This window comes from Pipistrellus hanaki, assembly GCF_964339955.1.
Source record: "Pipistrellus hanaki genome assembly, chromosome: 9".
Taxonomy (NCBI): domain Eukaryota; kingdom Metazoa; phylum Chordata; class Mammalia; order Chiroptera; family Vespertilionidae; genus Pipistrellus; species Pipistrellus hanaki.
This window is the reverse complement of record NC_140511.1, coordinates 18,127,808-18,143,544: the sequence shown is the minus strand read 5'-3', so window position 1 is coordinate 18,143,544 and position 15,737 is coordinate 18,127,808. Positions and strand designations below refer to the sequence as shown.

The window sequence follows — 15,737 nt, the reverse complement described above, 5'->3', positions numbered from 1 at the left end:
ACAAGTCAATTATATTTAAACATTACATCAACATAGTAAATATCAAAAGAACACTTATCAAAGTTTCACTATAATCTTCAAATTTCTAACAGTCCCTACACAGGCTGCCTAACCTTTCTGTTTCACTTATCTCTTTAGTACAGCAAACAGGCTGAACTGGATGAATTCTGAAGATTTCTACCAGACTAACTCCCCCAACCCCCACAGAATTCCACAGATTATTTATTTAAATAATTGGGAATACTATATGGGACTACAGGACATAGCAAATAAGAAAAAAATAGCCTTTGTCACGGCATAAGGTCCAATATATGTGACTTCTGAATGTTATCTTTCTTCTTTTTTTTGTTAATCCTCACCTGAGGATATTTTTCCATTGATTTTTAGGAAGAGGGAAAGACAGAAACATCGATGTGAGAGAAACACATCACACTGATTGGTTACCTCCTACAGGAGCCCTGACTAAGGCCCAGGCCAGGGCGGAGCCTGCAACCAACATAAGTGCCTTTGACTAGAATCAAACCTGGGACCCTTTAGTCCGCAGACTGACACTCCATCCACTGAGCCAACCGGCTAAAGCATCTTTAATTTCTTCCTAATATAATTCTACAAAAAGGTGCTATGCATGTCAAGTATCTTTGTTCTGAGGTATACAACAATGAATTCCATGAGGCACACTAGTGATTGCCTAGTAGGCACCCATTCTCGCTTATTCCTTACTATAACAATATACTTAAGAAAAGTGGCCTGGTCCCTGAAACAGCAGATGAGCCATGGTGGTGGAACTCAACAAGTCCTGGCAATCATTCTCCCTTTGTCAGTGAATGGTTTGGGAGCAAATGACCTCATTCTGGCCAGGGAAATTATCCTACTGGCTAATGAGATTAAAGGAGGTCTTTGTGAGAAAAACTAAAGGAGACTAAAATGACACTGAAAGAGGGGGGGAAAGTTATATTTTACCAAGGCACAAGTTCAAAATCACTCTGTGACTTCTGAAGATGATCTTTTATTACATCCCAGCCTAATTCTATTTTCCTCTTTTTGCAAGGTACACTATATTCTCTTTGTGTGGGAGTGTAAGACTGAGAAATCTCCAAAGTTCTGGTATCTTCATCAAAAATCTGTAAAATATAAAAATAAAGATATATTTTTATATTGCTATTGAACTATTTCTAATGAACTATTAGAAAACAATGTCACTCCTCAAATGAAGATACAAGGAAGTCATAAAGTAACAAACAATTTTGCATGACTGCCATAGCTCAAGAGAGAGCAAATATTACCAAAAGAGTATCAGTTTTATTTCCTGGTAACATTTACTAAAAAAAACAAAAAACAAAAAACAAGATATTTAAAAGCAAAGCAAAAACCTCTTGTTTCAAAGGAATTAAATCATAAATTTAGCATAAAAAATTAAATCATAAATTTTAGTAACAAGTAAAATTATCTAGGATGTTAACCAAATCTTGAGAGAAAAAGTTTTACTTCAGAAACATTAAGCTATCAAATGATGAATGGATAACAAAATGTTAAATATTACTCAGCAATTTTAAAAAATGAAATACTGATTCAAGGTAAAATATCAAATTAAACTTGAAAACATTATGCTAAGTGAAAGAAGCCAGTCACAAAAAACATTTATGTATGATTGTACTTACTTAAAATGTTCAAATTAGGAAAAATTGATGGACAAAGTAGATTAGTGATGTGATACTAGGGATTGGAAGAAGTAGGGAATTAGGACTGGCACTAATAGGAGAAAAGTTTGGGGAAATGTTTTCTGTAATTAAATAGAGGTGATGGGTATAAAGCACAGTGAAAATACTTAAAAACCACTAAACTGCACACTTTAAAATAAAAAATTTTATTCTGTTATTTCTAACTCAGTAGAACAAAACAATGAAAGAAACATTAGGGTTAGGGTAATCTTATTTCCTATAGATAATATATTAAGAATGAAAAAGTTCATCATCACTTTTCACTAAATTTATAATATGCAGAACAGTTAGTTACCTTTTAAGTCAGAAGGCAACTCTAAATATTTATGGTGCTTTGAAAAGAGTAGTTACATGTACAAAGCAATTTTACAGGCTTTTTATCAGAACAAAGATTTTAAAAGCCCACTAAAAAGAAAATTAACAAGAAATTTTAAAATGTGACAAGACTTATTGTACCTGGTGACAAACATCTGCCATCAAGTCAATTAAGTTTTCTTTGACAGCAATGTTACGAGATCCTGAAGAATATTTCCCTCTGCTTCCTATTTGACTTATCTCATTAACTAGCAGATCATATAAGTTGTATAAGATACTTTTCCATTTTCTTGATTCATAAGCACCTGTAATTCAAAAAATTATACATATATATACTCCATTTGTAGTACCAATTCCCACAAAATTATTCATATGTTAAGAACAACATTAGAAGACATCTGGTCCAACATTCTATAATATTCAGTACTGATACCTCCTCTGACAATAGCTTTGACAAGATATACTTCATAATGCTGTGTCCATTTCACAGTTAACTATATTTGTTATAGAATTCTTCCATATTCTGATCTAAACTTTCTCTAATCAACTCAATCAAAATCTCAAGCAAACGTTCTCTAATTTCTTCTCTCACCTGAAACAAATACACTTAATATTTCCCTCTTTTGTATGAGGAGCAAGTTATCTGTATGTCTATGAGAGAAACTTACCAGTCCCTTCTACTAGTGTACAAATAACATGTAGTCAACTTATTACTCAGCAATTTAAAATGCTAACCATCAAAATCTGATGAACATAATACTTCCACTGTGATCTGAGCAGCATGGGGGACAATGGGCTATTATTTCTCACAAACAAAACAGAAAACACAAAATCTACTTACTTAGCCTTACACCACGGTAGCATTTCTGACAGCCTCATCATCCTGACAATTTTTAATTCATCCTAATATGCAGTAAACTAAAACCCTAAACATGTCACACCATCTCCTAATAAACCTGATTTTCATCTTGGTGAGAGCTATGTTAAAGATGATAAACTACGAAAAATTACCATCTTTGACTCACCGTGGTTTCATGGGTTAAAAATATATCTAACCATACATACTAGAATTCATGTAATGCCCACAGCTACTTTTGATTTTAGAAGTGGCTACAGCAATTCTCCCTTATTTTGGGGACTATTACTCAATACAGCATGGTATCTTAATAAGGTCATTAAATTAGTCACGATGAATTGGTCCAAGGGCTACAAGCCCAAAGGCAAACTCAGGCTGAGCATGAGAAAACTCATTCGGTTCCAGGTCCACCCAATGAAGTTCCTGTGTACTGAATGGAGCTCCACCATCTAAGCCAGGGGTCCTCAAACTTTTTAAAGTGGGGGCCAGATCACGGTCCCTCAGAGAGCTGGAGGGCCGGACTATATGAACTATTGTACTAATTCCTACTGTAACACCTTGGCTGCGCTCACTGCCCAAAAAACCTGGCGGGCCGGATCAGACTCCTCTGCGGGCCGCATGTGGCCCACGGGCCGTAGTTTGAAGACCCCTGATAAGCAATAGTCTCTCAATGAAAGACAAATGGGAAGGATTAAGAGTGCATGGGTCATTCATTTCTGGTTTCCCAGTACACAGGGGCCTGGAGTAACTATGAGGTTTAAGGCTATATGTATAAACCTTCCTGGGGAACTGACTAACTTGATTGGCTATTTGCAGTCCATATTTATCTATTTTATCTTCTAATAAAAACAATGTGTGGGTAAATAAGACCATGCCTTCTCTAAATTCTTTTACACTTAGTCTATGTCTGCAAACTCATTAGTTAACAGAGCTAAATGATTGAAATTTCTTTTGAGAGCAGAAAACCAACTTCTGCGCATGGGCCACGAAGTTTCAATTGCACTGTACATGCACAACCACAAGTGGTATTTTGTGGAAGAGACACAGTCAAGGGACCAAAGAGCCGCATGTGGCTCGAGAGCTGCAGTTTGCCGACCACTGGTCTATGTCATACCTCTCAGTAACTAATTATTGCTGCATAATTAACTACTAGAGGGAATAGTAACACATATTTGTTTATATTCCTCATACTATCTAGCATTATACAAAACAAATAGTTAAGGCAAAATATGATTTTCTACCACAGCTCCAAATTCTAAAAATGTGTGTGAAAACTATCATCATAACTAATATCATCAGTAAGCACAACAATCCAAAAGTAGGTCATTACATCCTACCAAATACCCATTTCATGCTTAAGCCTCTATGTTTCAAAGAAGCAAATTCAAAACACCAAAAACTTCCTTTATACCTTTTTCTTGGGTTTTGGCTCCCTTTGGATGATGAATATAAATTTGCAGTTGAAATAATTCAATAATTACTTCTTTTAAGGAATCATTAAGTCTATGTTGAGTCCAAATATAAAGAAAGGTAGGAAGAATTTTATCTCCTAACTCACACACTTTATTTCGAAAGTTAACAGCCAAAGCCTTGAGGAAGATGACAAATGCTGCTAAGATATGATTTAAACCTGCAGAGGTCGTCTGTTCTTGTCTGTGAAAGAAAATAAACATATTCAACTTGGTATTATAGGGGGGGGAAATACACAAACTGAAAACAATTATGAAGTTGCATGCTGAAATAAAACAGTATCTAATTTTCAAATAATAAGTCTTAGTTTCGGAACTTTTCTCACATACACACACACACACACATACACACACACACACACACACAAATCACAGCAGCACTACATAGCAACAAAAAAAAAAGGTCTTTCTTGGTGCTAAATAAAACTCCTGTTAGCTCTCCCTGCTTCTGGAACATTGTCTAAAATTACACAAAACTGATCTGTAATCCCTACCTTTTATAAAATGTTTCACATTAAAAAGTGGGTAATACCACACAAATATAAGATCAATATTTCCAAAATATACTATTTTATTTTATTTTTATTCTAAAAAATGGGAAAATAAAACTACTTAAAGGGCACTTAGCTTTCCTGCCATTAGAAAAGAAAGATCTTTCACTTAGAAACATCATTTCATGTTCTGTATACTGGATATTCAGAAGTGTTGGACCTAACTAGTACTTCCTTTGGGAATCCACTATTTCTACTATAATGAACCAAGTTTTAAAAGTTGGTAGAATTTCTAGTCACTGAATCAAAAACATAGTTTTCAAGATCAAATGGATTTTCAACACAATACAAAAGGAGATTAAATTACCTTGCATTCTGAATAGCCTTGGAAAAACAATCCAAAAATTTGGGATTTAATCCATCAGTTTGTGAACAGCATCCTTTAGTCACAGCATGAATGATTCTAGCTACTAAAACTCTGTTAACGTTTTGTGAAGGATTGAGATACAGCTCGAAGTACACAAAAAACAATTCTTAAAAAAAATAAATAAATAAAACAAAAATGTTAGTTATGTTTTATAAAAAGAAAAGTATCAAAATCATTTAAGTTAAATGTCACATTTAAGTTTCAATATTTCCACATAAAATAAAGATTTAAATTATAATATTTAAACACAGTGAAAGCATTTGATCAGTATTTAATTGTATTTTATATAAGTTGTATTCAAGACAGGAACAACTTAAGCAGCAGAGAACAGAAACACATTTGAGAGCCAGACTTCAGATAAGCTACTTAACTTCTCTAACCCTATGTTCCTTCATGGGGCCTAACAAAGCACTTGGCACATTCCAGTTTTGTTTTGTTTTATTTTAATGCCATTGGAGTAACAGTAGACAATTTATTTCTCACAGACATAATAGTAGGTACCTTCATTTTTGCATAATATCCTCAATGTCAAAAGCAAAGTGAAGAGGGACAGGTGAAACAGGTATAAACATTGAGCTAGGGAGAGAAACCCCAAGCTTATAGTAAGTAAGCAAACTTGCCCTAGCTCAGTAGTCAGCAAACTCATTAGGCAACAGAGCCAAATACCAACAGAACAATTGAAATTTCTTTTGAGAGCCAAATTTTTTTAACTTAAACTTCTTCTAACACCACTTCTTCAAAATAGACTGGCCCAGGCTGAGGTATTTTGTGGAAGAGCCACACTCAAAGGGCCAAAGAGCCGCATGTGGTTCGCAAGCTGCAGTTTGCTGACCACTGCCCTAGCTGGTTTGGCTCAGTGGCTAGAGTGTCGGCCATCAGCAAGAAAGGTCCCAAGTTTAATTCCTCCCAATCAAGGGCACATGCCTGGGTTGAGGCTCAATCCCTGGGGTTGGGGTGAGGGGGGCTGTGTGCAAAAGGCATCCAATCAATGATTCTCTTTCATCATTGATGTTTCTGTCTCTCTCTCCCTTTCCCTTCCCCTCTGAAAGCAATAAAAATATATTTTAAAAAATAAAGTGTAACTCTTTAAAAAATAATAATAATATTAAGCAAACTTGTCCTTTGCTCTGGAGAAAGCTATTAATCATCTCTATCTAGATCTCTTTCTCCCAAGGCTCATTATACAAACATATCTAAAAAACAACAGTCTGGATCAGTATTTCCCAAACTTTTCTCATGATGAGAATCACCTGGTGGAGTTGTTAAAACACAGATTCCTGAATCCCAACTAAGAAGTGCTAAACTAGAATTTTTGAGAACATATAGGTAAAATTGCATACCTAACTTAGTGCTCTGTATATAACATCTGTCTTAGAGCACTAGTTAAGTATACAATTTTACCTATATGTTCCCAAAAATTCTAGTTTAGCACTTCTTAGTTGGGATTCAGGAATCTGTGTTTTAACAACTCCACCAGGTGATTCTCATCATGAGAAAAGTTTGGGAAACACTGGTCTGGATAAAAAGCAACTCTGCCAGGGCTCTAATTCTCTTTATGGGAAGAACCTGTAACAGCAACTTTGCTTTTCGTTGTGTTGGGAGATAGGTCTTGATGCATCTCATGTTTCTGCACATCTTATGAGGGAATTGAGCCACGAACTCCGTGTTCACAGGTCAATGCTCACCACAGAAACACACCAATGGGGCAGGTTTTGTTTTTCTAATTTCTTGAGATAGAAGCTCAGATCATTGACTTGAGATCTTTCCTTTTTTTTTTTTTTTTTTTGAAGGATTAATATTTTTGAGATATAATTGGCATATTATATTAATTTTAGATGTACAGTATGATTGGTGTATTCTGTGAAATGATCACCACAGTAAATCTAGTTAATATTCATCACCACTCATAGTTACAACATGCTTTCCTTGTGATGAGAACTTTCAAGATCTACTTTCTTAGAAACAATAAAATTTACAAACTACTGCAATATAAATCTAATAAAAATATACAAATTCTATATAACGATAATGATAACATTGATATCCATAAATCAAAATAGACCTACATAAGTGGAAAAATATATCATGTTTATGGACTGGAAGACTCTTCAATATTAAGGTTTCTTTTCTTCCTACATTGTTTAACACATTCCATGCAATCCCTATTAAAACTCCAGCAGTATTTTTTGTAGAAATAAAAAGGGTGATTCCAAAATTTATATGGAAATGTTGACTCAGCCCTAGGCCATCTTCTCATCCCACTCTAAACTCTCTCCCTTGACAATCCCATCATAACCATAGCTTCAACCACACTACTACCAAATATGTACTTTGAATGTAAACTTCACTTCTTGAGCAGTCCTCCTTAGAGAAGCAAGTTTCAGAGAAGGGAGCTAACTAAGCAAACTACTTAAAATAATTCAACAAAAGGGCTGATTATTACAAGTGGTAGTAGTTTACTTAAAAATAAAAAAGGATTTCAGAGAATATTCCAAATGACGGAATCAGAGTAAAAGAAGGGCTGCCTTTTTTTTTTTCTCCTAGTGAGAACTATGGTTACAAATAACTATCTAAAATTCAAACCTGCAAATATTCCAAATACTTAGGACCACTTTGGTGAGAGACTTGTTGGAGCATGCTAGATATAACTGGCCTATTCTCCGAAGACTGCCACAAGCTTTGTTGAAGGCTGTGTTTGGGATAAAACTAACCTTGTGTTCAGAGCTACAGCAAAGGATCGGATGATGCTTTAGAAATTAATGCAACAACTGAGCAGGCTTTTATTCATGTGGGAACAGAAGAGTGTAATACAGGGCACTGACTAGGTCATGATTTTATGGTTCACATACATCTCATTTTGAAATGAAAAACTGACAGCAAAGAATAAAGATAAATGTCTTAATTTAGTTAGCACAATTTATCTTGAATATTTTTCAATGAAAATACTGAGTTTTTAAATTTTCAGAGGTGATTGTATTGGAAGACTTCGACATCTGGCTTAAAGTGACCTCGATAGAGCTAAATTCCTTTTTCATTAAACCATTCAGATCCAAAAATGCGTCCACCTTTGAAATCAATAAACTCAAATGTTTTACTCTCTGACCACAGCTTCCTTCCTTTGAGGTCATTTATTACCTTTCACTTAACTGTCAACATATGAGGTTGCTTCCTGATACTAGACCCAGAAATGTTCCACATTTGAAATTAATAAACTCAAATCTTTCCATCTCTGACCATAACTTCCTTCCTTTGTGATCTCTCGATACCTCTTACCTAAAAATTGTCAACAGCACTAGATTCCTCCCTGGCACCCACTCTACTAATCTTAAAAGTCACACTACATAACCTAGGCTAACACTTTTGATTTTCATTTTCAGTGTTCTGCTAATTGCCAACCCAATGGATCTTTTTACGTCTTACCATTTCTACAATACTGAAATGTCAAACTCCTTTCAACTTGAAACGCCTTTGCTTTCACTTTTATGAGATACCTCTTTTTATTTTCTTCTTTCTACCTTAATCATGGTTGAGTTTAAGTGTCACTGATATGTGAACTCACTGCACCCAAATATTATCATATTGCATTATAATTTTGGTTTACTTGTTTTTCTCTGCCACTGGTCTATCAAGTCCTTAAGGCTAGGAGATGGCACCTTTTAATTCTATAATTCCAGTTCTGATAGCAGACACCTAATATGTTGTCAGTGAAAACAATATAGGAAGCACATACTAAATGCAAACTTAAGAGTTAAATTCTATAATAATTTAATTTTATTAAAGTAATGTTAAACTGTGAGGTCTTTTAGAGATTCAGAAACACTCTGACTACTCTTTTGGTGAAATATCATTTCACAAGGAAAAATTCATTAAGAACAAACTTCAAAACATACCTAGCCACTGTTGCTGAGATATTTCACACCAGTATTTTCTCACTGAAAGAATGTCCTTTAGCAATATATTGCTACAATCGGCTCCAAAAATGGCACCATTAGATGAATCTTTCACTGTTTCCATGATATAATTCAAGAGTTCTTGACATTTTAGCCTGGGTGCTCCTATTTGAAAATAAAATAAATAAATAAATAAACATACAAATTATCAGAAAAATTATTTAAGAACACTTGGAATGGCAACTATATAAATATAAGTAATTCCTTTTGGGAAATTACTATTAAATAATCTCCTTCTCATAGAGCAGAAATTAGCAAATAGTCCATGAGCAAAATTCTGCAAGCCACCTGTTTTTGGAAATAAAACAGCAGAGATGAGTAGCAGAGACAGAGATTATGTAGCCTAACAATCATTCATTCCATCTTTAATAATTCACTATTTCTGGCATTCGACCTAAAATGATCCTAAGTTTCTTGATATTTTAAAAAGGTGAGTTTATTAGAATAACAAGATTTTATATAAAGAGAATATTTATTTTGAAAAGCAAAATTACTTCCAAGACCTATAACTGTATTTATGGAATATAAATATATAAGATTATAATTTTTACAGTTTCATTTATGAGGTTCAGAATATTCAGCATTAATGGATATATTCCTTTCTTTTAATCCTCACTCAAAAAATATGTTTTTCATTGATGAGCGAGAAGAGAGAGAGAGAGAGACAGAGAGAAAGATAGAGAGAGGAGAGGAGATCAGCCAGGTCATCTCAAGCAAAGGGAGGCCAGACTGCAGCTTAGGTCCGCTCCCAATGAGGAGAGGGCTTAAGCCATCCGTAGGACATCCCCTGAGGGTTCCCAGTATGTGAGAGGGGGAAGACAGGGCTGAGGGACCTCTCCCAGTGCACAAATTTCATGCACCGGGCCCCTAGTATTAATAGGATGTGCCTGGCACTGATGTTCTTCTTATTGAGAGTGGAACTGCTGGTTATCTTGGGCAAGTAACCACTCTCAAAAAGGGTGTAACTGAGCATTATGAATGTCATCCTAAACCAACCCAGAAAACTTTTCCTGGCTGTACAATTCATAACACACCTTCAGAACCTATTCTTTGCATCATTTGAACAAAGCAGTTTTTCAACCAGTTGTGTGAAAAACAATTGAGTAGTATATACTAAGAGAGCTGACGCTGAAGCTTCCTGGGAACCAATGGAAGCTGAAGCCAGAGCAGGGTATTGATGAAGAAGGTGACATTAAACCTTTTTCCACAAAGAAAGGAGCTAAATCAATTAGATATAATCCAAAAAAAATTTTCCCCCCCAATCTTTTTAATGATTTCAGAGAGGAAGGGAGAGGGAGAGAGAGATAGAAACCTGAATGATGAGAATCACTGATTGCCTGACTCCAGCACTACCTTCGCCCCTCAACTGGTGATCGAGCCCACAACCAGGGCATGTGCCCTAACTGGGAATTGAACAGTGACCTTCTGATTCATAGATCAACGTTCAATCACTGAGCCATGCCGGCTGGGCCAGTTAAACTTTTTTACCAAGTGTTTTAAAGCTGGTATCAGATATATTTTAACAATGGGCAAACTATGAGGAAAAAGGAAATCTCTAGTTCTGCTGGACTGGGCTGAAGCACAGAGTCAAAGAAGAAACCAATCTATCAGATCTTCAAAATTAATCTGTTAGGTCTAAAAAACAAGCAGGTTCTAGATATAAAGAGCAATACACATCTTTTTCAAAGAGCAATGAGACTTTGAGAGTTCATTTAGCAGAAAAAGGTGATGGAGCTGAGTTCATATCGGACAAGGGTGACCCATCTGAAATGGATTTTGTCACCTCTGCTGCAAACTTTAGGATGCATATTTTCAGTATGAATATGAAGGGCAGATGTGATATAAAATCAGTGGCAGGGAGCATTACTCCACCATCACTACTAATGCAGTAATTGCTCGGTTAATAGTATTGGAAGGATTGAAGATTTTATTTGGACAAATAGACCAGTGCAGAACAATGTTGTTTTTTTAATCCTGACCCCAGGATATTTTTTTTATTGATTTTTTAAATAGAGAGGAAGGGAGAGAGCCAGAGCGAGAGAGCAAGAGAGAGAAAAACAACGATGTGAGAAAGAAAGAGCAATAGGTTGCCTCCCCTACATGCCCCAACCAGGATTACACCTGCAGTTTATGTGTCTGCTGCCTTGGGTTTATCAGTCACATTTACAGGGGCATACTAAACTATCTTCTTTTATTTATTTTATTTTTTTAAATATATTTTATTGATTTTTTACAGAGAGGAAGAGAGAGGGATAGAGAGTTAGAAACATCGATGAGAGAGCATCACCGATCAGCTGCCTCTTGCACACCCCCTACTGGGGATGTGCCCGCAACCAAGGTACATGCCCTTGACAGGAATCTTTCAGTCCACAGGCTGACCCTCTCTATCCACTGAGCCAAACTGCTTTTGGCTAAACTATTTAGTTTTAAAAAACGAATGTAATAGATGTGTAGGTTAACAGATCTCCACTGTTTGCAATAGATATAGCCTTTAATGACAATATTGCTTTTTATTTTAAAAAAATTATTTTGAGCAAATCATATTGATTTCACAACTGAAATTTTACCATATTTCCATGTTAACAATCTTAAATTTACATACAATATTTTTTAAGCTATGAGTGTGCTCTTCAAGACATTATGTATATCTGAATATATTTTTTAATTTTCTTGTGATGAAATTAGTTATCATATCCATAAGTATTAGACTAAGCTAAATTAATATACAGAGATATAACTAGAAAATAATTTTTATGTAAGGTTTACATCATAATTTTAGGCACATGGCCAATAATCAAATGCACAATCACATGTTCCTTTGTTGTAATACCCTGTGCATCTCTCTCTTAGAGTCCTTGTAATAGTTTCTTAACTGTAACATGTTATATGACTAATCTTTATGGAAAGTAATTGATATCTATATCCCAACTTATAGCTCAGTGACTGTCCAATAGTAGTTAATTAACATGTTAAATCCTATATAATAAAAGGGTAATATGCAAAGCAACCAACGGTGGACCAACTGGTTGTTATGACATACACTGACCACCAAGGGACAGATGCTCAACCCAGGAGCTGCCCCCTGGTGGTCAGTGCGCTCCCACAGGGGGAGCACTGCTCGGCCACAAGCTGAACTGAACACTGTTGAGTGCAACCGTTGTGACGGGAGCCTCTCCTGCCTCCACAGCAGCACTAAGGATGTCTGAATGCAGCTTAGGCCTGTGGGAAACAGGCCTAAGCCATCAGTCAGACATCCCCCCAAAGGCCCCCAGACTGCTAAAGGGCACAGGCTGTACTGAGGGACCCTCCCCCCACCCAAGTGCATAAATGTCATGCACTGGGCCTCTGTAAATATGTAAGTTAGTATCAGAATAAAATCAATTCCCTATGGCCTTAATCCCAATGTATTTCCTTCCTCTACAAAATTTAACAAGTGTTGAAAAAATTAAGCTGACAGGCCTACCTGGTTTGGCTCAGGAGATAGAGCAGTGGATAGAGCATTTGCCTACAGACTGAAGGATCCTGGGCTTGATTCCATTCAAGGGCACATGCCTGGGTTGCAGGATAGATCCCCAGAGGGGACATGCAGGAGGCAGCCAATCAATGATTCTTTCTCATCACTGGTGTTTCTAACTCTCCCTCTCCCTTCCTCTCTGAAATCAATAAACATATATATGAATACTAGAGGCCTGGTGCACAAAATTTGTGCATGGGAAAAGGGGTCCCCTCAGACCAGCCTGCACCCTCTCCAATCCATGACCCCTTGGGGGATGTCCAACTGCTGGTTTAGGCCCGATCTCAGGGATGGGGCCTAAACCACTAGTCAGACATCCCTCTCACAATCCTGGAACACTGGCTTCTAATCGCTCACCTCCCTTCCTGGGCTCCCCAAACTGCCCTCCCCCTCCCTTCCCACTGGCCTGGTCAACCCTTACTGCCCCTCCACCAGCCTGGCTACCCCCAACTGCTCCCCTCTGCTGGCCTGGTCGACCCCAACAGCACCCACCCTGCCAGCCTGGTCGCCCCTAATTGCCCCCCTGCAGGCCTGGTCACTTCTTACTGCCACCCTGCCAACCTGGTCACCTCGCACAGCCTGCTGTTCAGTTGTTTGGTAGTCCCTCACTAACCCCCTGCTGCCCTGGTTGTAGGCAGCCATCTTGTGAGGGCATGAGGTTCAATTTGCATATTACCTCTTTATTATAAAAGAGGAGGATATATACATATATACATGTGTTAAGCTGACTTTCTTTTTTAATTAACCTACCTCCAAAGGACAAATAAGCTGGTTGCAAAGGCTTTGTAAGGAACCTCATGGAACTTAACATTTTTCACAGTGGGATTTCCTATTCTGTAGAATGTCTATACTTTGTACAGAAGTTGACAAATGTCTATATTGAGGAATGAAGAATATTTGCTTACTGGTTCCTTCCCAGCTGCCTCTTTTATCCTAATCTCTGATTCTTTCATTGTACCTTGTATACCAATGCCAAGCAGGTCTGGCAAAGACTAGATCTGTGTTTAAATTCCCATCAATCCTCCCAACATTTGAAAAAACAAAGAAGTGCTGAAACTGGTTTGGCTCAGTGGATAGAGCGTCAGCCTGAGGACTGAAAGGTCCCAGGTTCGATTCGTCAAGGGCATGTACCTTGGTTGAGGGCACATCCCCAATAGGGGGTGTACAGGAGGCAGCTCATCGATGTTTCTCTCCCATCGATGTTTCTAACTCTCTATTCCTCTCTCTTCCTCTCTGTAAAAAATCAATAAAGTATATTAAAAAAATAACAAAGAAGTGAGATGACATGATAATAATGCCCTGGTTCTTACTTTAAGATTAAAGATGTTCAACTTACAAAGTCAAACCTGAAGGAAAAATACAAACACCACTTTCAACCAACTGAGCCACACTGGCTAGGCTGGGCTTTGTTGATTCTTAAATGAAACCTGGTATCATAAAGCCATGTCCTTATCTATGAAGAGTTAACAAAGTCTGACCCCAAGAGTCCCTAAACAAATTCTGATTCTAGTTTTTCATCATTGTGTAAAGCTCCTTTCTTTACATAAGCCACTAGGACCCTGCATTTTTGTTCAAAAATATCAACTACTCAGAGTACCAACGGTACAAGCTCAATGGGAGAGATGTGTCTCATCAGCAGAAAAATATTTTGGGTGTATTTTTTTTTTTTAATCAATAGTAAGTACACTGTTAGTTAAGAGTGTGAGTTTTGCCCATCTGGTGTGGCTCAATGGTAGAGCATTGACCTATGAACTAGAAAGTCACAGTTCAATTCACGGTCAGGACACATGCTTGGGTTGTGGGCTCGATCCCCAGTGGGGGGCATACAGGAAACAGCGATCAATAATTCTGTCTCATTATTAATATTTCTATCTCTTTTTCCCTCTCTGAAATCAATAAAAATAGGTATATTTTTTAAAAAAGAGTGTGAGTTTTTATTACTAAGAACACTAATGTGATCTTAGCATTAGTAAAAGTATACAACAAAAGATGTCAAGTCCTGCTCTACCCTGTACCAATTAGAGCATACCTAAAGATCAAGTCCCACACTTTACGAGAGGTAGAATTAATTAAACTGAAGAATATTCAGAAGAAAGTCATACTCTGCAATGAAGGAAATAGGTCTGTTTAGCACAAAAATGAAGACTTAAGGGAAATATATGGGCTAACTTCAAATATCTTAAAGAAGCAATCCAAGAATAGCTGTTGAATAATTTTTAATCCTCTTAACCCTGAGATGATGATATCATTTCATGCTTACATAAAATCCTACAAATATTAATTACCATAATTATATCCTATAATATTAAAAATCATGATATGTACTATAAATTAAGAGTTAGCACTCAACTTTTATTTCAGCACATTCAGACCAAACTCATGCAACAATAACCTATGAAGCCAATTATTTATAATAACATTGCACTTACTTTTATTTGCACATTTGATGAAATATTTAACCAAGCTACTGAGTTCTTGCATTTTTTTCTGCCTTGTGGCTTGTGTTGAGGCAGAAACATTTGGTCTTGTTGTTTTCAGACATTCTGTTTCTTTCTGAATATATTTCTGTAAAAATCTTCAGGAGGAAAAAAAAGGAATTTCAAAAACTCTAAATTAAATACTTAAATTATTATAATAGCTTCAAAAAGTCCTTCAGGTCATCATAAAGAACATCTTATAAATCATAGTTTCAATAAGGTGCCTACTAAATGATATAAATTTCTTTTTCAATGCCTTAGCCCCAGAATACCAATTTAGAATCTGGTCTGTTCTTAATCTCTAAATTCCATGATTTTCTATTGTTTTATTTAATGCCTGCTTTATTTTATCACTAGAGGTCCAGTGCATGGATTCGTGCACATTGAAGGAAATTAGAATATTTTAATATCGCTATTCTCCCTTTCTCTATAAAAAAAAAAAAAATCATCGAAATTCATGATCAACAATGACAGATTGAAAAACATGCATTCAATTGGTACTAGCAAAGAGTTTTATATG

At 36.4% G+C, this 15,737-nt stretch overlaps 1 protein-coding gene across 3 annotated transcripts in view; it reads right to left on the bottom strand.

Annotated features, from left to right (window-relative positions):
* ATM (ATM serine/threonine kinase) overlaps positions 1-15,737 on the bottom strand; it is a 110,798-nt gene that overhangs the window by 87,217 nt on the left and 7,844 nt on the right. For all 3 annotated transcript variants that reach the window (XM_084895129.1, XM_084895128.1, XM_084895130.1), the window contains 6 exons: positions 15,170-15,315; positions 9,167-9,331; positions 5,217-5,382; positions 4,301-4,542; positions 2,175-2,338; positions 961-1,121 (listed from right to left, as the gene is read on the bottom strand). In XM_084895129.1, the coding sequence (XP_084751255.1) occupies positions 961-1,121; positions 2,175-2,338; positions 4,301-4,542; positions 5,217-5,382; positions 9,167-9,331; positions 15,170-15,315 (1,044 nt within the window). The remainder of the gene's footprint in view (positions 1-960; positions 1,122-2,174; positions 2,339-4,300; positions 4,543-5,216; positions 5,383-9,166; positions 9,332-15,169; positions 15,316-15,737) is intronic.